General features: G+C 37.8%; 1 protein-coding gene across 1 annotated transcript; it reads right to left on the reverse strand.

Annotated features, from left to right (window-relative positions):
* Positions 1-7185: 7185 nt before the first annotated feature.
* LOC131315979 (nuclear pore complex protein NUP1) lies at positions 7186-22179 on the reverse strand. The gene is made up of 8 exons (XM_058345247.1): positions 21774-22179; positions 18727-18788; positions 16640-16803; positions 15911-16124; positions 13826-14128; positions 13609-13695; positions 10732-11364; positions 7186-7888 (listed from the first exon to the last, which is right to left on the reverse strand). Exons 1-8 carry the CDS (start codon positions 22048-22050, stop codon positions 7400-7402), a joined length of 2229 nt encoding a protein of 742 aa, XP_058201230.1. The 5' UTR covers positions 22051-22179; the 3' UTR covers positions 7186-7399.
* Positions 22180-22929: the final 750 nt, after the last annotated feature.

Consider the following 22929-nt stretch of genomic DNA (forward strand, 5'->3'; position numbering starts at 1 on the left):
TGAGGGTGTTTTATCCAACTTTGGTTGGATAGATCTTTGTACTTTTGGTTTCCTCATCGATGTACCCTTTCGAGTTTAATAAAAAGTTTCGTTTGCTGAGCAAAAAAAAAACTTCTACTAAAATTCAAAATCTAAAATTTGCAACAAAATCTGAAGCTAAAGTCTAAAATCTGTATCAACAGTTATCGCAACATGCCTTTAATACCTTAGTTATTGCTAATTTGGCAGTGATTATGTAAGCAATATCCCTTTAATAAACTAAGTTAAGTAGTTGATTCCTCCATAATATATTTTCTTGCTTCAGAGATTAGTCGAGATGTATATAAACTGATCAAAATATTCTGAGTAATCAAAAAAATGTTCTTGAGTCAAGACAGTCTACAGGTATTCTAACCTAGAGGGGTGGAAAGAGGAATAATAAGAGTTGAACCCACCACCCGACAAATGGAAGAGCCTTTTTAAGCAAGCTCTACCATGTGAGCTATGCCTTGCATTCAAGCAATTAGGCTATAGACTACATATTTCCATTGATAACATAAATGTCTAGATCAGCTTATGTGTATTTCAAATTTTTATGGACTAATTTTAGGACACCAATCCCGTCGTCTACTAGCAAAGTCTCATTAAAGCCGAAGCAGCAACACAAAGAATTGAGTTCCCATTAGTAGTTGTGAATTGGTTCGGTCTACGTATACGCACAAATGTAGTAACACAAGTTAGATAAAAAAATATTTCTCAAAACTCAATAACTTTTTCATCTTTGAGAAAAGAAATTTACTCTCTGTTCGATTCTCAATAATTTTTTCTATCTGTCTCTTTCTATTTATTACCATTCATTCTATGTTTTCTATCTGTCTCTCTATTTATTATAACTCATTCCATAAAAATATTTCTCGAAAACGCAAACCCAAACAAAGGCACATTGAAGTTAAATTTGCAGAGATACTGATTTCAATACAAAACAGAAAGCTGTAAACCAATGGTGGGTGATTGGGATTTGTAACAATGTGACAGTAGAATGCATGTCGTTGGGATATGTAAGTGTGGGTATTAATACAGTACTCTTTTCATTCCGATTTGTTTGTCTTTTTTTTGAGTTTTTAAGAGTATTTAACCTCAAAAAAATTATCTTGTAATTTTAAATTCGTAATGTTTTTAATATGCAATATGAATCTTGTTTGGTAGATCTCAATTAATTTTATTATACAAAATCTTTAAAATCATAAAAAAAATATTATAAAAATGTCAAATATAAACATATTTTTGAAAGATACGAATTTTAATAATTAGACAGACAAATTAGGGCGGATGAAATAGTAATTAAAAGCTGGCAAAATGGTTTTTTTTCTAGAAAAATATTCTGCAATAAAAGTCGTTTTATTTATTTTTCTGGGAAAAGGAAAGAACAGTAGTAGCAGCAGTAGTAGACTGGTTCTGAGCTGGTGGGTTTTGGGGAAGAGAGAGAGAGAGAGAGAAGGAAGAAGAACGGCTGTGGGGGCAGAATCTGAAATGTCAAATTCATGTCTGTTATAAGAGGACGGCATTCATTTCTTGTCATGTCATCTCTGACTACCCCCCACTTTCTTTTTTGGACTCTCTCTCTCTCTCCCCTTCCTGTGGTGTTGCCTGTAGCTCCTCCATTTTTGTTCAATTTTGGGAGTTTTAAAAAGCCACTCAGAATCCATTGTAACGATCAGAGACACATGTTCCATTCCTGTAAAAGATTCATTCTTTCGAGTATTGTGAAAAATTACTTTTCTCTGTTCCATTTTTTAATTATTTTTTTAGAATTCATGTTACTGTTTAATTGATTATATCTTGTACTCTTTTCGTTTTCATTCTTTTGTTCATCTCCCTATCTTAACCGGATAAAAAATTAATTATAAATTTTCATTGATAATATTGTTTATATCCAATATAGATGTTTGATAGATATCAATAAGCTCTTTTAAACGATGTTTACAAAATCACCTTAAAGATTATAGATTGTAAAATATAATCAATTGAAAAGTAGCACGGACTCCTAAAAAAGACTAAAGAATTGGGACGGTGGGAGTAATTTATGAGGTTTAAAAACTTTGTATATATAATGGTACTGCTCAAGAGCCATCAAATAAAATTCATATTGCACATAAAAAAATGTTACCAATTGAAGAATATAATTATTTTACTATCCGATTAGAATGAAATGAGGGACTAAAAAATAAGAGTACTATCTTGATTGGATGTGGTTCACAACGTTAACAAATCACATTTGTAGACAAATAGATGATTCTAGCAAATACAAACACTTTTTTCATACACAGGCATAGCAGACATTGAGCTAAATCTTGAGGTACGATCGTTTTAAACTCTTGAAAATCTAAAAGTTTTACAGGTCCCTCATACTTTGATACTTCTTATAATAGTCCAACAAAAAAAGGGGCCACATCTTTAATTAATCTGTGCTTTATGCCCACGAAAAGTCAGAGCCGACCTATACACAAATGTAATTCATCAATGTAGTATAGATTTCTGATCAGATTTTTGCGTTCCTTTCATATGTAACTTTCAAGATTGAACGATTTTAATCAACAATGTACTCCTCCTCCCCTAAATTTCTCACCACATAACAATGGGTGAACAACTCTCCCGTGTTCGATCGATATAATCGTATCGATCGAGCAGTTGATTTTGCTGTTACAATGAATCCGAAATGGTGTTTTTCATTCGCTGGTCAACTTGTGTCATGAGAGTGAACAAAATCGTACTCCACTCAAACTAAAGAATTTCGGAATCTCGTCACCCAATAATTACATGAAGGACAGGCTCCGTATAAAGGGGTGTGTTTAGCTGGCTGAAGGGATAAGTTCTCACATAATTGGAACAAACGAGAGAGAGAGAGAGAGAGAGAGAGAGAGAGAGAGAGAGAGAGAGAGAGAGAGAGAACAATTTTGAGGAAAATGGATTCCCAAGGCATCATGTTCTTTGAATGAAAATGAGGTAAATTCAAGAATAATTACCGACAAACGTATGTGTGATCGAAATTCTGGAGATATAGAGAATCTTGCAATTGGCACATGTTTGGGAAAAGTGGGGAAGGAAAATTATGCAGAATTAGAGGGAGGGGTGATGATCCTTGAACTAATAAAAAAGTCAGATTATATTTTTATCCATGCAAAAAGAACTTTTCACATTCGTTAGTTTTGTGTTAATTTTTTTTGAATTATTGGTTCATCTCGACGAGAGGAAATTGAAGAATAAAAAAAATATGATCAGAATTTATAAAAAATTTCGCTGAAGAAAAGTATTTCAAAATAGACAGAATTTTTGAATTATTTGTCTTCATTCAAAAAATGTAATCTGGTTCATAAATTTTTTTTATTATTTAGAGTCCTCTCGTCAAAACGAATCAACAATTCTAAAAAAATTGACAAAACATAAGAAAATGCAAAAATAAAATTAAATAAATAAAAACTAAAAAATAATCCAACTTTTTTATCGGCCCAAAACGGGCCCAAGTAGAAATTGTGCATTTTGCAAAATATTGCCATCGCAAAAAGCTCGAACTACCTTGGAAATGTGGACAGTCAAAATTGGAAAACAGTAGTCTTTTCTTTTCTTTTTTTTATCTGCAAAACAATAAAGTCTGTTGAAACAGACTTTTGACACACCGATCGTGCACAGATCATTGTATGAGACCCACTACGAGTCTCACACAAATAATTTGAGTCATTCATTAAATGTAAAATGTGGGGGTTCGATTTGACGGGATTCTAACCGTAATTGAGGCTCTGGCTCCTTTTTCCACAGCTCCGTGCTTCCACCTGAAGACTTGCAACAAGTCACTAGGGATGTGGTTGCCCAGTGACCCTTCGACGATCAAGTTAGATCTAGGGAGAAATGTTTAGGTCTAGGGTTAGGGTAGAATGACGTACTTCTCTAGGTTAATATCCATTTGTATTTATAGACCTTGGTTTACTTGGCCTCCAAGCTAGTGAGTGGAGGAGATGCTCAGGTAACTGCCTCGGATGACGTCATATATGACAGAAAAAATAAGGCGGTTACGAAGCACATGGCCATGTCAAATCCCAATGATTACCATGTAGTGTAACCTCGTGGGTTCCTCCTGGAATAACTACTTTCCTTCATGCGGCTTCGATCGGGGGCTCCGAGCCGAATACACTTCGTGCCCTAAGATGTCACCTAAGCCTCTTCCGAAATCCTCTTCGTAACCGTATAACCGAGTAGAGCGCCGGACCATTCCCAAGCCTTCGCTAAGTCATGGGCTGATGCACTAGTGAGACCTCAGTTCACCATGGCTCGATGGGGTGACCGAACCCCTTAACCGAGGCCACTACATAAAATAATTTTTTAAGGACTCCCACAAAAAATTAGCTTAATCTGATACTTATAAGTACTCGATCCAACCATTTAACTTTTCATTATCCTGAAATCTGAATAAAAACTTAGATAATTAGATCGAACACCTATAGGTATCGGAATTAGCTGATTTTTTGCGATGATTCTTGAAAAAATGTATTACAATTATTGAACGGCTCGGATTGTTTGTGTGAGATTCGTAGTAGACCCCACAGTGGATCTGCGCACGCAATATGTGTATATATGTTATGTGAGTAGCAACGTTGATGAGAAAATCCTTCTATTTCCTATTATGAACTCCTTTTTGAAGCCAAGTCAAGTATGTTGTTTTCGAATCCCAGCAGCATCAAACAAAATAATTGTGCACTGCTTGCCAGAGAACCAAAATCGGTTAGAAATTTTTTTGACAAACAAAATCATCCCAGATATATTATAGATATCAAATAAACAGTAAAGTCGATTACAAATTACACAAACAGACCCATACAGCAATTGAAACACAACTCATACTGTGTTTCGTATTACACCCTTCGTACGTACTCAACTCTTCATCAAAAGGATAGCCAATAGGAAAATCATATTGTCGTGAATAATTTTCCAAATTTCTTTACACTGTTTAAAAGTTCTTATTAAGGTCTTTAAAACCATGTAAAAAAAATTAAAAACCATACGACTTTAGCTTTTTTCATCCCTATAATGGGAGACTTAGCCAAAAATTTATTATATTTATATTTTTTGAGCTCAAGAACAAGCACCTTTTTACAATCAAACATAAGGACAAATGTTCTTATGAAAGTGCCTAAAACCCTAGGGTAGCCTATGAAAAGGTTTAGAACCCTAGGGTACCCTATATATGAAAGTGCCTAAAACCTTTGAGTAACCCTATGAAAGTGTTTAAACCACTAAAACCCTATAATAGGAAAGTGAACCCTAAACTCCTATAAAAGTGCCTAAATATGTTTGGGAAAATGGCTAAAAAACTCAAAAAGTTGAAAACTATCTTGCTGGCATCCTTCCCCTAAATGAAAAGGGAAAATGATAGCCAATGACGTGTTTTGATAATTAATACCGCCCAGGACATTTTCAGCATTAACAAATGCTCTTAGCTTGTCGTTGGCGGATATAAATTATCAAAACACATCCTGAACCGTCATTTTCCCAAATGAAAACTATTTTGGTTGTGTTTGGTTGGTAGTTTAGTTTAGTTTAGTTTTGGTAGTGGGTGGAGAGAGAAATAGGGTAATGATTGGAGATAGGGGTAATGATTGGAGAGAGATAGAGAGAGAAATGAAATTAATAATTAGAGATATAGGATAATGATTGGAGAAATATATAGGATAATGATTGGAAACAAAACTAAAACTAAAACTAAATTGGCAACCGAACAAAGCCTTTATTGTCTTTATGGCTAATTTTCCCTACGAATAATTGGAACTTTCAAGGGCCTAATCATAGAAGAGACTTGATTAGGAAACCAAAAAAAAAGAAGAGACCAGGAAAAACCCCAATCTGGTCCTGGTAGATTCCATTTGGACCCTAATGCCCTCTACTTCTACCCGTCAATCGCCACTATCGAACAACAGGAAGTTGTGCGCCCTAAACTCTGCAGGCCCAGGAAAATCAAAGTTTATCGTATCTTACGTTAATGAAATGTGTGGAGCAGTACGTTGTGGTACACCTCAGGGCCACTCAAACAATCAAACCTTTGGAACCAAAAGGCCAAACCCACCATGGGCAGCAATTGTCTGGTCCAAACAAATGGTCCCACGATGGGCCTTCGTGTTATGGTTAATTGGCCGTTCAAACCAAGCTGAGTACTAAGGACAGGTTAGCTAATTGGGGGATGTAGGTGGAAGACGAATGTGTGCTCTGCAATAACGCTAGAGAGACTCGCCACCATTTATTTTTCCAGTGTCCCTTCTCCTCTATGGTTTGGCAGCAAGTTCTGGTGAGGACTTTGGTGCGAGGCATTCCTAACACCCTCACGGACATTGTGGACTGGCTTGTCCAATATGCGACGTCCAAGGGTATTCGGAATTTAGTGTTACATAGCACCTTAGCAGCTGCAATGTATGGCGTTTGGATTGAAAGGAACGCTAGTGTTTAAAAGGCCTATCCAAATAGGTTGACGTCGTGTCCCTTAACTTAGTTAACTCTATCAAAGATTTTCTACGCTTCAAAAGACGTGTTAAGAACTCCAGTTTGAACAGGACTTTGGGTGACAAATGGAGGCTTCCAAATAGAATTTTTTTTCAATGTAAATGTTGATTCTGCTTTGTATAGCCAGTAGATACCTTAAAGTTGTTCGTGTTTCCCACAGGGGATGCCCCTATTACGTTTTGTAGTGAGAATTTTGTTTCACATTGGGAGATGCCCCTTTTAGTTTTTAATAGTTTGAACTTTTCAATGAAATTGTGCTTATCAAAAAAAACAAAAAAAAACTTTCATTCTCGCTCAAATAGGGAGTCAAATCTTGTTCATCCTCCCCGAAAAGCTCACGCACTCCACCGCGGGTAGCATAACCGCCCTCTGATTCCGGAAAGGGTGTGAGACCCTGTAAATCACACCTAATCACATTGGACGTAGGGTATTTCCGGAAAGGCCTTTGCCAGAAAATCTTCCTCAACTAATAGACGTGCATCCATTAAAAATTGTTCACCCTCATTGAATGAACAAAATAATCTTCTTCAAAATGGACTCACGTCAATTAAGATACCATAGTTCAGCAGACCATAACATTAAAGTATAGAGCCTTTCCAAGAGTAGCTGAATGTCCCCCACAACGAAAAAGCACAAAAATAAAGATGTACTCGTGATAATGAGGGAAACAAGGCACATTTCATTGTTGACCACCTCACTGATTTCAAGGCTCTATTTCCTGCCTTCTGTAGCTCATCAAACATGAGTCAGGTTTCAAAGAATGGTGCAACAGTATAGAAAAATACAAATTATCAATCTTCTTACGAGCTGGACGCTTAAAAGGGGGGAGGGTGGAAGAAAAAAAGAAATTCAAAAGAAGACGTTCAGCATGCTAACGCTAATAACAAATGGCATCAACTGACCTGAAAGATACCCGATTCTTCCTGTCAGATCCAAAGCTGAACTTAATATCTGCTGTGTCGTTATCTTGTATAGAGGCATTGCTTGTAGAAGGGAAAGAGAAAACAAGAGGTGGTTTCGACCTCTTTGTTCCAAAGCTGTAAGATGGAATAGCAGGCCCATCTTTCGGCTGAGGCGGGCTACTGGCTAAAGTAGACGGCATGATAGATGGCGTTGGCGGCTCTGGGAGAACACCAGAAGACGTGGAAACCGGGAATGTGAACCCAAAGCTAGGCTTGCTGACAGAAATAGAGGCCAGGTTTGGCTTTGAAGCCGAAGAGTGAACTGGAGGCTTTTTCAGCAACTCAGATCCAACAAAGTTGGGGACGGTGTTGGAAATTCCCTGCCTTTCACTTTGGCTGTGGAGAGGCCAAAGTTGATTCTTTCCTTTCTGCTCTATGCTGTCTTTGAGCTTGAACGAAGTAGTCTGCAATGGAAGGATAGTAGCTCTGAGTGAGAGGTTCAAAGTTAAGTTAATTGAATAAATTTTGTGAATGAACCTAACTATAAGTGCATACATTGAATCTAAGAATAAGTACATGCAATGAATTAACATGTGTTTAATCTATCTAAAGGCAAATTAATGCAACTAGTAGATCCATGGGATGAACCTTGAACGACCGATCCTTGAACGAAACCCATGCTGCCCCGATTAGGATCTCTGCCATTACCAAATACCCTCATCTAGCAATTAACCTTTTTTTTGTTGACCTCGTCGTTCTCCCTTCGTTGGAAAAAACTAGACCTTGAGTTTTGTAATGCCAAAGTATGAAATATAAGGAGCATCGGAGTCTAATCCATTAAAATCGATATTTTTAAAGCAACAAAATGCCAAAATGAGAAGGACCAAACGCCAAAATTTTCCCCACCCCATTGGCTCCATCGAACTTATGCAGAAAATAACAAACTCAATGTCAACATTTTCCGTCCCCGAAGAAGCATAGAGTTCAGCCTTTATTTGCTCTCCTTTGGATTTCCCAACTTGCAACTCTTCACAACTATGCTCGTTCATGCCTTCATGGACTGAGACATCAGCTTTTGCTTCCCTGAGGTGCAAGTTATGATCACGATGTTGTTGGTTTCTTGTTTCACTTTCAACACTTGTCTGGATGTCTCTTGCAATGTGGTCAGCGTCCAATTTGCTGGTTTCTTCAACTACATCATCAGCTCCACAAGTTTCCCCTAGAAGTGCGACCATCAATCTTTGTAGTAATGCTTTCATCTCATTTACATCACTTACTAACGTAGAAACACTACTTTTTATTGTTGCCACATCACTTTTCAAAGTAGCAACACCTTCCTGAGTAGCCTTAAGGTCTTTGGAAAGAGCGTCAACCTTGGAATTAAGTTCATTAGTTGTGACCATTGTAAATAAATAAACTTTTAGGATGCAGGATTAAGCTCTGACACCAAACTGATGTAGGAAGGTTTTGGGACACTTGAGTACTACAGCCTACAATAGGAGTCGTGATGGTTTTTGTTGGGGAAATAGGAATAGTACTTGGGGAAAGTGTGGGAACAAGAATAAAGGAAAGAATGAGCAGAAGAAGAGAAAGAAAGGGTGCTTCATCCTCACAAGGGTTGGCAATTTCTACAAGGACCACGGACTATCACAATGACCGCTGCCTCCATACTAATTCAATAATCAAATCTATTCATAACATGAAAGATAACATCCATATTTATAAGCCCTAAGAGCATCCGCATTGAGAATAATCAAAATCAATAATCAAAATGTGTCACGTCAGCATTTGATTATCCATTTAGTTCATAATCAAACTTAACAAACTTTACCTCCACATTGGTTATTTTTGCATCCCTATAAAAAAAACCCCCCAGAATACGCAATGCACCTATGTCCAATTGCAAACGAGTTTTAATCACGCACCCGACCACACCAAATTATTCGTCTCGATAATGTGGGGTGTTTTTTAGTTTTTTAGTTTTGAGTTTGGTCATTGGGTTTGGTTATTGAGTTTTGGTTATTGGTAAAAGTTGTTAAGTTTGGTTATGGAATGGATGGAATTTGATTATTTGCTAAAAGACTTGTAACTTTGCTTATTACAATGTGAGGTGTTTTTTTAGCATTGTTGTTAAGTTTGCTTATCCATACCAATTTGCTTATTACAATGTGGATGCTCTAAAAGGCTATTCTACTTTCTAGTCTAGATAGAACGAACCTGATATGTATCAGTGATCCTTAACTAATGAACACATCGAATATTGGATAAATTATGTGAATCAGTGAATGAACTTAAGTACAAATGCGTACATTAAAACCTGACAAGAAGTACATGCAATGAGTTAACAACATGAGTTTGATGTATCTAAAAGCATATTCATGCAACTAGTAGATCCATGGGATGACCTTTGAATGACCGATCCCTGAACGACCCATGCATTACTATTACAAGTAGCAACAATTTTAAGTGTTCCATATGAATATTTACTTTCCGACATGTGCTTCACAAATTTAGTATGCATCATTACTTTTACAAGTAAGAAAATTCTTCAGAAGTTCATATTACATCAGCCATCAGTTCAACAAAAAAAAAAAAAAAAACCCAGCCATATACAAATCCAATGTGTGAATCATTTTGAAAACAACCACCATATGAGCATGAATACAGGAAGGAAAAATGTCGATAGAGAATGCAATGGATGAATGTGGCAAAAAGAAGTTGACGTAAAATAGGAAAAATAAGACAATGTATCCTGTGTGGTATATAAGTAACTTGCCAAAGCAACCAGGAACAAATTTTGATGAAAACGGTTGTTGAAACCAGTAGTTGGAAAATCGATTCACCAAGATGATAGGTGTCTTCTTTCTTGACTCAATCAGCAACCTCCATTAGCAGATTCATTTTGGTGGTCACTTGGTTTGCATCATCAAACCAGCAGTTACCAAGGAACAATGCAATTTACAGGTAAAGGAAACCGCCAAATACACAAACTGTAGCTAACATGTGACATGAATGCTCAAGTATATTCTGCTCATCCTGAGAATACAAATCCTGAATATGAAAGAACCAAAGCTTCCCAGAGGCACGCTATAAGAAAAACTTCATTGACAAATTCACATGCTCAATATGCATACAACTCAGAGCAATCCATGCAATTATCGACATCCATGGGGCAACTTACAGGTGGTTACAACATGTCATAATGTGCCAATTATTATCATGTTCACATCAATAAACCACCTAATGGTGACAGGCATTAATGATTCACTTTCATATAAACAGTTGCATTTAGAAATAAATAAATTACCTCATTGGTGAACTTGATTTGGGGACTGTTGCTTCTGTTGAGAGTGCTAGAAGTCCCAATATCTTTACTCCCATCAGCTGCTTGACTAGTACTTTTCTCTGCAGGTTTTACTTTAAAATTGGAGTTCTCTCTATCATTTTCTTGAGCAGAGGATCCCTTCTCAACAATGCTTTTGTTCTTAAGAAAATCATAGCCTTCTAAACGTGGCAACGGGGTACCTTCTTTTACCATCGCATCAGTTACTATAGAAGATGAAAATTTCTTCCATTCGGTGGCTAGCTGCAACTCAGCTGACTTCTCTTTAGGTGTGGGCTTGTTCCTATCAAGATGCTCCAATATTGCTCTAACAGCGGGGTTAGAGGATTGGAGAGCTGGGATGCCCACTTCAGAAGTGTTCCTCGTGTTGTCAACTGACTGAAACTCTGTATGTGTGCTTGTAGATCCAACTTCCAAATTCCCACTTGTGTGTGCAGGCAAGAACAGATTAGAAAGGCTAGAATTTCCCACTTGTAAGGGACTATTTTGAGGAAAACGAAGGGAACCAGATCCTCTGGGTCGTGCTTCAGAAACAAACTTACGCCGTGCACGACGAATAGGTCCCACCGATGCATTGACGTCCTTAATTGCATCATCCTTACACATAACAAGCACAGGTAAGACAACAATCAATTCATATGTCAGACGTTGGTCACATGAAAAGATGATGGATGCTGTTCTGTAAGAACAGGTACAAGCATGGCACCAAAAGATTTACTCAAATGGACTGCCACTTACCACCAAAGAAATCAGTTCACCAGCCATTTAAAAAAGGGAGAAGTACAAATAACTCGTAGTTTTCCATTCCAAAGACCATTATGTCTTAAAAATAGTGAAGTCCTCCATTCACAGCGAGTAGCGTCTGCCCTCTTTAAACGATACCCGCATCTATATTTCATACTTTAGTCTTTAGTAGCACACAAAAACCCTCGACATTTTCTTTTTCTCCTCATCCTTCTGCAACTACCACATCCTTGTGAACAATGTGATCATACTTAGACATTGAAGTTGGTTGTCATGAAAATTAGTAAGTAAATTATCTGATTCAGGTTTAATTATAAATAAATAATTGAGTACTTGACCGAGTATCATTCAAAAAGCACAACTTCCTTCAATTTATGGTAATGTCGAGTAGAGCAAAAAGATATAACCAAATATTTTTAAAATGACAATTCACAAACCATTCAAGAACTTCAAATAATAGACATCCAACAAGACTCAACAGGTCATGTCTCCAAACAAATCATATACTCCGTTCTAGAAGCGAACAATCTCTAGACATTGAAACGGGAAATGTCTACCACTTAGACACAAACAAAACTTATTGCAAGTATGAAGAAAATGCCTTGGGTGCCCAAAAAAGGCCGCATCCTCGCACAAAAAACTATAAAGATAACCCCTAAACCCCCATGAACCTCCTATATACTAGTATCTGCAGAAAAAATTACAAATTCTAGTGATAATTATATAACAAGTATGGTAAAAGAAAAGCGTTGCAAGGAAAAAACTTTTCCTTTTTAGCAACATTTAGGGCACTCGCTTTCAAAAGACATCTTGTTCCTATCCAAGACAAGCATCACATCAAATACAAAAGAGTAGCCTCCACTTGGCAAATTTAACAGGAAAAACCCTGCTCCAAGGAGCCAACAACACCCAAACTGATCAAGGCATCATCAACCTAATGCAAATTATAGATAATCTCCCCACTCACAATCTCTCTAGCGACTGGACAATGCTGCATAAGATGCTTCACACATTACCAACCTCTTACACAAACAACCACAGCCCAACATAACTTCAACCTTTTATTCGTATTGTCACGAATAAAATAGCTTCGTGAGCCTGCCACCCAACCAAAGAAAACCAACTTTGAAGGAGCCTGAAATGTCATACTCATACTACCTTCCACGATGAGGCATCCCCATTCATGAATAGAATCAAATAAAAGAGGCAACAGAGAGTACTTCATTCCGTAACTTTTCCCACACACAGCTCATCCCAACACGAACCAAGCTATCCTGAACACCCAGCATAGAGAAATTGTGCATAACCCCAACACCCACCCACCCACAGACCAAAACATGCTAAATAACGCAATTCATACCAAGTTCTTGAAAAGGAAAAGGGTGATGCATAGAAGATAGTATCTGTAAAAGGGCGCCAATGTCCAATGCATCAGTTCGCTGGGGCCTGCGTTCGCGCGGCCCCCATCAAAAAAATATAGGAATTTCCCCTGCTTCGCAAGAATGCTAAACGAGTGATCATTACATCATCCAGCCCAAATTTTTAGGCCTCCTTTTCATTTTCGGAGAAGTCTGCTTTGAAAAAAAAAAATGCTTATATCTTTATTTCTCTCTCCTGTGAGTTCTTATAATTTTGTTGACGAATGAGAATGAAAAAGTATTTCGGGAACTAGAACTGTCAAATTTGAATTCCAGTACATAAATTGCAAGTATCCTGAAAAAGTTAAAGCTCTAAAAACGACTCATAAACTGGGGAACGGAGTATATTTTTATTGGACTTCAAAATAAGAAAAAATTTCAACAGAGAACATTAGGAAGAAATTCATCAAAAATTGAACCGAGATATAAGAAAGGCTGCAAATTTATTTTAAACCCACCACTTTCCAATCACTATTGTGAAGGCAAATGGACTTGCAAATAACCAAATGAGAAGGAAACGACTACATAGGATGGAAGTTTCAAAGCCATCAGAAATACTTCGTTAAATGTCAAATGGTTGGTAAAGAATTAACTGAGCAAATTTTGCAAAATAAAACACAAATTGAAAAAACTTAAATAAGCCATGGAAGCAAATGAAGACAAAAATGATCAGATATACCTTTCCAAAGAGAGTAGTTTGAGGTTGCAGCCGGGGAGTTGACAGAATGTTCAGATACCTTTTCTTGTCCGTTTGTGAACGAGTCAGCTAGGAATATGAAAAGGGAAACGGATCAACAAAAAAATATCACAAACATGCATCGAAATTCTTACAACTATACATAAAAATGTGCATATATTAGCCCACCATAATACAGATTATATGTAGTTCCACAAACCTCAGGTTTGGATTTCGAATACATAGTTCTGGAATATGGGGTCCGTTGGAAGAGATGAAGCCCATATCTGCTACTTTGTGGGGTTGAATAACCATGTTGATCTTGTACCATGGAACCCGGCCAACACACAGATGACTTAGGTGAATGTGATGGCATCAATGGCGAAGCGAATCCACCACTTTGTTGTAAACTTTTTTCTTCATCGGAGATTATTTCCCTAGAAGCAGTGCTTACTTCTGAGACTCGAGTTCTCATATAAGCTCTTGCAATATCAACAGGTGAAGCACCAACAGGTTCTTTGGCCTGCGAATTTCACAAGACTAGCATATTTTACAAATACACGTACATACAAAATAAAAGATCAATGCCAGGAGTAAAGTTGCTATCAGTTTTACTCTACATTTCCGTAAGCTTTTGCCTCATTTACAGTAGTTCCTTACCCATGAAGATGGATCCAAAGCTTTTACTGGTTCAATCCATGTTCTTAGATTCTATGGTATTCCACCCCATGAATCAGAAGTATCACAAAATATTGAATACTTATCAACAGATATTGGAAGCTTGTGGAATGATCGAGTTAAATAGTGAATTGACCTGTGTAATTCTGAAACATGCATTATGATCGACTTTCTTTCTTTAGCACCAATGGAATGCTCTGACTGGCGATTCCAGTACTCAACCAAACCAGGCACCTGTGGCTAATCCAGAGGCTCCCATCAACTCAGGTACCCCACATGCCCTTTTGAATGGCTCGATTAAAAAGGTTTGAGCCCTCTAGGCACAATAAGGACCATAAACGTGCAGCATGGTCATACTAAACACAAAACACTGTCACCAGGACTCATGGGACCTTCTTTATCAGTTTGTTGGCTTTCAAGGGCAAGGCTGCAGAGCAAGACTATATACATCCATTCAAGGTTTGCCGTCAGCTATTGACCTCAGCTAGTTAGACGTTACTTGATTTGCCCCCTTATTCTTCACTCTCTTTTACTTTGCCCAAATTTTCCACTCCCTCGCTAATTTTTCTGTAAGTCACAGTTGCCCTGTCCTAAGCTTCTTTAGTTGACTTCTAACAGTTGACAAGTTTTTTCGCACCTATTTTTTTCAATCTTCTTTTCCAACTATGGAAAAAATTGATGTCATTTCACATTGAGAGTTTAATAGCAGTTTTACCAGTTTTAAGTGCTTAGTATGAGCTTCATGCTCGAGTCTTTATTGAGCAGACAAAAGTTGAAAATGAAATAAAATATGATGAAGAAAGAACCCAAAGGACCTTGCTTTTCTTGATGTAGTACGGCAATGTAGTGTAGAATAAACCTCCCCTTCTCCTTCCCATCCAGAAAAAAGGAAACAGAGAATCTCAAGTAGGCAAGAGACCTTTGGCCCAATGGTATCAGGGGGTGCATTTAGGTGCTAGGGGAAAAGAGGTCAGGAGTTCAACTCCTCTTCAATCGAACTACTATTCTAACATGTTGACTTTCACCAATCAAAAAAAAATAAAACAGACAATCTCAAGTAGGACACTATTTTGGAGAACTTAATCTTTGCATAGTCCATCATTTCATCTTGTCAAATGAGATAACTTGGGGAGAACTACAGGGCATGATATGCTTAGGTACTGAAAACTAAAAGGAAAAAATTGAAAATTAGAAAAATACACATTGAACAAAATACATGTACAAGCATACGCCAGGTTTACCATTGCATCATCTGCTTGCAATGAAAACTGTGGGTAAAGGTCCATAGGTCACATTCAATAATATCATTCGCTAGATGATCAGCACCTTGATTTTCAAAATACTTACATTATCCAATATTTATGCCGTTTGGACTTTAAAAAGTATGGATGTAAGTTGTTCTGCACTGTGCCCTTGGATAAGAGTGCTTTGCGCATATTCTACAAAAATTACAGTCACTAGAAGTTTCTTGATGCACTCACCGCGTATAGGAATTCTAAAGATGAAAACATGTTACATGTGACATGTGACATTAGAAAAATATGAGTCTGAATTTCATTTAAGAAAAGCTAGTTCAACAGGAATACACCAACGATAGAGGACAGAGTTGTCTTAAGAATATACTCACAGCTAATGGAAGTAAAGGTGTTGAGGTTCCTACTCTAGCTCCAACCCAACCATCTTGCTTTTCTTCAATGGACATTCTTCGGTTCTCATGGACCAACACAGCCTCTTTTCCTTCTCTTTTAATGGCTATATTTTGTGTCTTTTCCTCCGAATAAGTATTAGAAAGATCCCCAACCCTAGAATTTAATATCCCTGTCAAACGATTGAGTTCATCCCTGCATAGTAATGCCGAGTTCAGACAAGCATGTTTCAAAAGCACTTGTCATACTTCTGTGTTTGCAGTCCTTCAAAGGTTGCCAAAACAGTGTTAAAAGCTATTTTCGCACTCTGTTGAGTAAGGATTGTACTATTCCAAACATAAATATGTTATGTTTGGTGAAAAAGCACCTTGAGGAAAAACAAAATTTTCAAGACTTAGAGGTAATAAATTGCCAAAAGTTGGTCTCTAAGAAAGCAACTCATTCCCTTGGACATCACAAAAAGGCTTCTTTATTTTAGATTCATGCACATCAGCAAAGAAATGAAACTATTGCTATACAATTATAGAAAGTAAATAAAGGGCACCCACATGAATCGAAAGCTATGCCCCTTCATCTTAAATGCATCCGTGAGCAATATGATTAATGAAGCTTATTCGTGAAAAAAGAGAATTAAACTACGAATAAACCAGAATAATAAATAGCTATCCAGAAACGAGATAAGAATATCAATCAAAATGGCAGCACTTTACCTAGAAAACTTTCTTCCCTTTACCAGCTGCTCAATTTTTGAGAACTCGGTACCGTCAGGTAAGTTGTTGATTTTGTCCCGTCCAAGCTGAACACAATCAGAATTTCCATTCCCTAATTCTGCTCCTTCCTTGGAATTAATTCCTTCAGGTTTGGATATTTCAAGCTGCGGAGATACATTCCCAACAAATTCAAATAGTCCTGATTCGGGTCTTAAAATCAAATAAATGATTAAACTGAAAACGAAATAATTCAACCAAAAACAAAACGAAAGACAACTTTCTTCCTCTTTAAGTACCAAAAGTTCTAAGAGCAAGTTAAGTTTGTATTTCAAACACCAAAAACAACAATAACGACAACGATGATTGAGCCTCTAAGTTACAACGATTAAATGCTATGCATGGGAGAGGATCAGATCCCAAACACATAAAGGAATGCATTTGGATACATACTGGATGAAGAAGAACTAAGAGTCAAATGCTGAAATGTATGTTAGCATCTTCTTCTGTGTATGTGGAGGCAGGCTGGAGCAACAACGGAGTTATTAGTGTTCTTTACCATACTTCCTTATCTCCATGTGCTAAAGTCTCCAATGCTAAAACAAAAATTTGCATATAAGTAACATAATGGATAGCAATTTTTTTTTGTAATGGGCCGAATTGGAAACAATATAGGAGGAGGTGATAGTGGAAGGGAAAACCTCTGCTGACACTATACCACCAACTCCAGTATTTCCAACGTACCAACATTTTCCCAACTCCTTCCACCAACTCCAGTATTTCCAACTTACTAACATTTTCCCAACTCCCAATACCCTCATCAAGAACTAACAGGCCCCCTATTTGAGACACGATGAAGCGTCAAAACAATGCAAGGATGATATTACCACTCAACTTCTCCCAGGATGCAGACATCACCTTTGTCGATACATGTGCCTAACGTGGTTAGGTTGGGAAGCACCATGAAAATTGATTGCAGCGCACTGTTACTGTTAGTTATTTCCGAAACAGTTAACAGCATGCATGAGAAAGTATCAGAAAGACCAGTGTATAATACCCCAAACACATTAAGGACTGCATGTAGAACATGCCACATGAAGGAGTAAGTACTAAATGCTGGAATTAGGTGTTATAACCTCTGTTTGTGCCTGTGGATGAAGAACCAAAGGAATTCATACAGTTCTTTATTATATATTGCATATATCTATGAATAACTATTGCATGCAATAAATGAAAGATGGCATATAGTAAGAAAATAGCAAGATGAAATTTCTAAAATGATCCAACTTGGAAGAAAATTGTAGGAGGAGGAGGTGGTGTGAAAAGGAAACCCAAAGTACTTAGAAAGTAAAATGCAAACAAATTCCCTGAAACTCATACAGTCCATGTCAAGGATTTTCAAAATTACCACAATATTTCTAACTACTACAATAGCAGTACTTAATACTAATTCATTTCTGTCCACAGCATTCTAATCTATAAATGCATAAAACAATATTATTCAAAATAACCCAACCAAAATTAAAGATTTACCACTGGTATTTGTTCCATGTTCGACATTACTATCAACTACAAGCATTGAAGAAGATAATAAGCGTCGATGAATAATATAGACACCATTTCACTAAAGCTCAAAAGTTAATGATCTAAACAAGAAACTCCATCAGAACTGAAATTTGTGGAAGGATGCTCCTGAATCCTGATTGTTAGGCGGCCAAGTAAGAGGAATGTAGGATATTACATTGTCCTCTGAAAAGTTCCTCAAATTGTAACATATGAAAGTTGCCAACCAATCTAATGGAAATGACGCATATACTGACGCATGTAGCTTGGAAATTACCATTACACGTTGTTTAACTTTCACATTCAGATTACAGTTCAAGGAAGTTGGCATGAAGCCATGTTTTGGCATACAGATGTAGTCTGTCGCACATCAGTAAACATACAGATGTAGTCTGTTGCCCATCAGTAAACATATAGATTCCACCACCAAATTCCCGGCAGTAAGAACTTTATACACTTAGTAGACAACATTTGGCCCTTGAAAGACATAGGACAACACAAACATAAGAAGAATGGTATGAACTCACATTCACAGTGTGTCCTTCACTACCGCCATAGGCCGTTTCTTCTACCTCTGATCCCTCACTATCTGTTTCAGAAAAAAAACAAAACAAAACAGAAGAACCCAAGTATTGGCTAAAGATGAACATAAACCTGAGAAAAACAATTGTCCTCCGTGAAAGCAATGTAAGTCAAACAAATGAAAGCTAATACACTACAAGGGAAAGTGTAATTTAAATACTCAAACAAATGATGCAAATAAGTCTACAAAGGCAGTACCGTGTAGAAAACAAATTGAAAAAATGTGTGTTTGTGTGTGTAGAAACAGCATGCTGGCTGATCAAATTTGCCTACAACAGAAATCCAAAGACATCCTCCCTGCATGCTGATGTAAAATGAAATGGAGAAGCGATCCTCTTACAAAGTTCAGATCAAAGTTACTAAAGAATGGCACTGATGCCACAACTGCCATCTCTCTAAACGCTACTGCTGCCTTCACCAATCCCCAATGATCTATCTTCACATCCAAGCTATATTATGGAACTAACCTCCAAATCTGTTGATCACTTAATATGCTCAATGCAATCATCCACTCTCAGGGATATACCCTTTTAAGACTTAAATCATCAGTTCAAGGATGATACAAAACTCAATACAAATACAAAAAAAAAGATGCCTTCCGCAACTCCTTCCATGTTATTTTGAAGCCTGATTTTCATACAATGTGTCCACCAGGCAAAATAAGGATGGTTGTGTGTTAGGCAGCCAAACCGCCAACACGTGAAGAACTCTGTCTAGTCATCTACTCCCTATCAAAATGAATCCAACTAAGATGGGTTCACGTGTGAGCTGTGAAGAAAAATTCAGTCACAGCAGTTTCTGTCCAGACGGGAGTCACGTCCGTCCGGACAGCGATGAAGTGGAAGCAAAGACAGACATTGCAGGATCTTCCGTCCCCCCGGTCGAGCCGCAGAATAATGCGAACAGTGCATTTTGATGTGGGTTTCTCTTGAAGCTATATAAGCATTAGCTAGGGAACTCCAAGTTGTAACTTCATACTTCTCTCATCGTAGTGAAACACACCAACACCCTGTGGAGTACAATTAAGCGATTTGCGTAAGTTGTAACCATGTAAAATCTGTCTTGCTTTTCTTGTTCTTGATTGTTCTGCGCGATTGAGTGTTTGTTGGTTTGGCCGTTTGATCCCCAACATTTGGTAGCCGAACCCAAGAGAATGGGATACAAGACTTGGTTTAGTTAAGTTTGAGTTGGATAGTTTCTCTGTGCAAATACATCTCGAGTTTCCAACTTTTGGGGATAGAATTAAATTTTTTCCACGCCACATCCCTTTACACACATGCTAGAATAGCCTTTTCAACCAAATAAGTCCAAACTCTAACACTTGTTATTGCGCCTTGAAAGAGCGTCGATACACTTGTAAATGAAGTGCTACCCTTATCTAGTAGTCTAGTTGCTAGTTCGTACACTCAAACAATTAGTACGGGGCGCCCCTCCACCACTGTTTATGCCTAAAGAGAACGAATTCCCAAAACTCTCAAAATAGCATACATCCAACATGGGAGCAGAATAGACCATCTCTTGTAAGACGACTACGCCATTACAAGGAAACATCCAAGATAGTAGTTGAGATCCAATTGCCATGAGGGAAATTCCTACTCCTGGTTTCTCTAACTTTGATTATTCAACAGTATTTAACCATCTAAAATGATTTCCTTCCCACAAACATCTAAAAGTGCACCTAAGTTTAATTGGTGCAACACTCAAAATGGAAATCTAGTCTCATCTATGCTTCAGAAAGCATATCACAGAAACCATAATATACTTTCTAGTTCCCATGCACTATGCAAGGGCCTGGCAGGTATAAAATAACAGCACAAGAGGATTATTCATATTGTAGAATTTCCCTGTATTTAGTTGGGATCATGGATGGGGCTGTAAACTGCCATTGCAAAGTTAAACAGCTTGTTTAATAGAACCGACCCAAGTAGTCTTCCTTTTCCAAAAATTGATTGAAGAAGAGTTAGCACGTGAAGATACACGGTTATCTTCTCAAAGCTTTTTCCTTCTTGTTTTCGAGCAGAAGGGGGGAGGGGGGTCTTTTGCATGTGGACGTGGGATTGAGGGGTTATGCATTTCATGTCTTGGCTTTCCCTATAAGCTCTACTACCTATACACATTGTTCATATGGGGCCAGCACTATCTTGAGAAAATGTATTTTACAAGCATGAAAGCTACGTTCAAGTTACCGCTCCACATCTACTAGGGTTTTTGATTCTTGTGTAGCAAGGAAACTTTTGGGTACATTGACGTGATCATCCAGCGGCTTTGGATCCCCTAGTCCCTACTAAGTGGAAATGAAAGGGCAACAATTTACCGCTTTTCCTCTTGTATCCAAGATTGGGAAGTACTTCAGTTATTTTCCTTCAACCAATTGCTGTTTATGGTCCTTGCTCCTACTAAGGATACATGTACAATAACTTTTAAGGTTATTCCGCTTCCTGGATCACCTAACAGTCAAAAACACACATTTATGCCAAGGTACTCATTATCTTCTTGAAACCATCATCCATACCTAGGGTTTTCTAGTGCTGAAAGAAACTCAAAACTACTACATTGTAGCAGCACACCATCGGTTCACTATAAGCAGTACGGAGGCAGCATGTGCAATATCCTACAAATTGCTAGTCGCTACTCAGGCAGAAAATGTGGCTGCCTAATATAGGCGTTGGACCACCGCCTAGAGCTTAGGCGGGGATTAGGCGGGGACTAGGCCAACTTGTAGAACACTGAGCATGTGCCCACCGCGGCCACGCATCCCCACTGCAATTCTTCTTTTTTCAAACTACTTGAACTAGTTTGCACCTTTAAGTTTAAAAACACATTTATCTCACAGCTCAAAGTCTCAAACATCACATACTTATCATTGCAATTTGGGTACGACGGGATTGGAAAGTATGAGCTTTCCTTTGAACAGGTCGACCTTAGCAATAACCCTAATTATTGCTACAATGCATTCAAATACGCGTACAGATATCTGATACATACGACTCACCATGATCTTCGGTGGATGAGGCGGCGGAAAAAGGTGACTTTGAGAAGATAGAAGGGAGGATTCTGGTGGCGCCGCCGGCGATGAGGCGGTAAGCGGGATCCACGAGCTTCGACAACCATCCGCCATCGCCGGAGGCGTGCGACCGACTCGACGGCGGACGGTCGTAAGGAGTCGGCGGCGGCCTACGCGCCGCTGGGTTCCTGAACTTGCCGCCCCCGCCTCCTCTCCGTTCTCCGTCTCCGTATAGCCCCGATGACGACGGCGTCGCTTGTTCCATCGCCGTTGGGAAATTTACAGTACTTTTCTGATTTTTCCCTCTCTCCCTCTCTCTCTCTCTCTCCGTTCACCCGTTCGCGTTTTATAATTTGCTTCGAGGGCTACTGAACTTCCCAACTACGTGAGTTTTTGGAGTATTTTAGCCCAAAAAGAAAGACATTTTAGCTTTGCTTCAAAACCTCCTCCCAATTGTAAGGCCATGCACAGTAGTATAATTAAAAAATGATAATCAAAAGTTAACACATCAGTTTTTGATTATTCATTTAAGAGGTTGCTAAGCTTAACAATGTTAAGCTTCACTATGGTCACTTCTAGTCCATAATCAAAATATGGGGTCCACTACAATTTCATTCTCTCCCCCTCTGTTTCCCGACATTCATTTCCCTCCATTTACGTTTTTTATGAGTTAAAATATATCGATTCCCTCTCTTAATTTTGAAAAAAAAAATCGGTGACTTCCTTCCCTCCTATTATGATTTTTTCCTTCTTTTTTTTTTCGGGGATGGGTAGTAGAAACAGGAAAGAAGAGTGACATACCTTAATCCGGCGACAATGCATTGGATTGTAGATAATCGAGAGATATGAGTTTCACTTTTAGAGGAAAAGAAAGATAAATAGTTTATTGGCGAAGTAAAAAAAATATAGAGTAGCGAAAAAACTTGGCTACATAAAATTTTTATTCTTCAATTTTATTTATTTAACCAAAAAAAAAAAAGAGTGGGCGAAGAAGGAAAGAAGAAAATACTAGTTGAAACACGTGTGTATATAAATTTTGGAACTAGTTAACTTATGTAGTGTAGGATCCACATATTTTGATTATTGAAAAAGGTTGTTAGTTTTGGTTATCCAAAGCCCAAAATTTGATTATTTCTAAGAATGT

The sequence above is a fragment of the Rhododendron vialii genome, chromosome 1a (assembly GCF_030253575.1).
Source record: "Rhododendron vialii isolate Sample 1 chromosome 1a, ASM3025357v1".
NCBI lineage: Eukaryota > Viridiplantae > Streptophyta > Magnoliopsida > Ericales > Ericaceae > Rhododendron > Rhododendron vialii.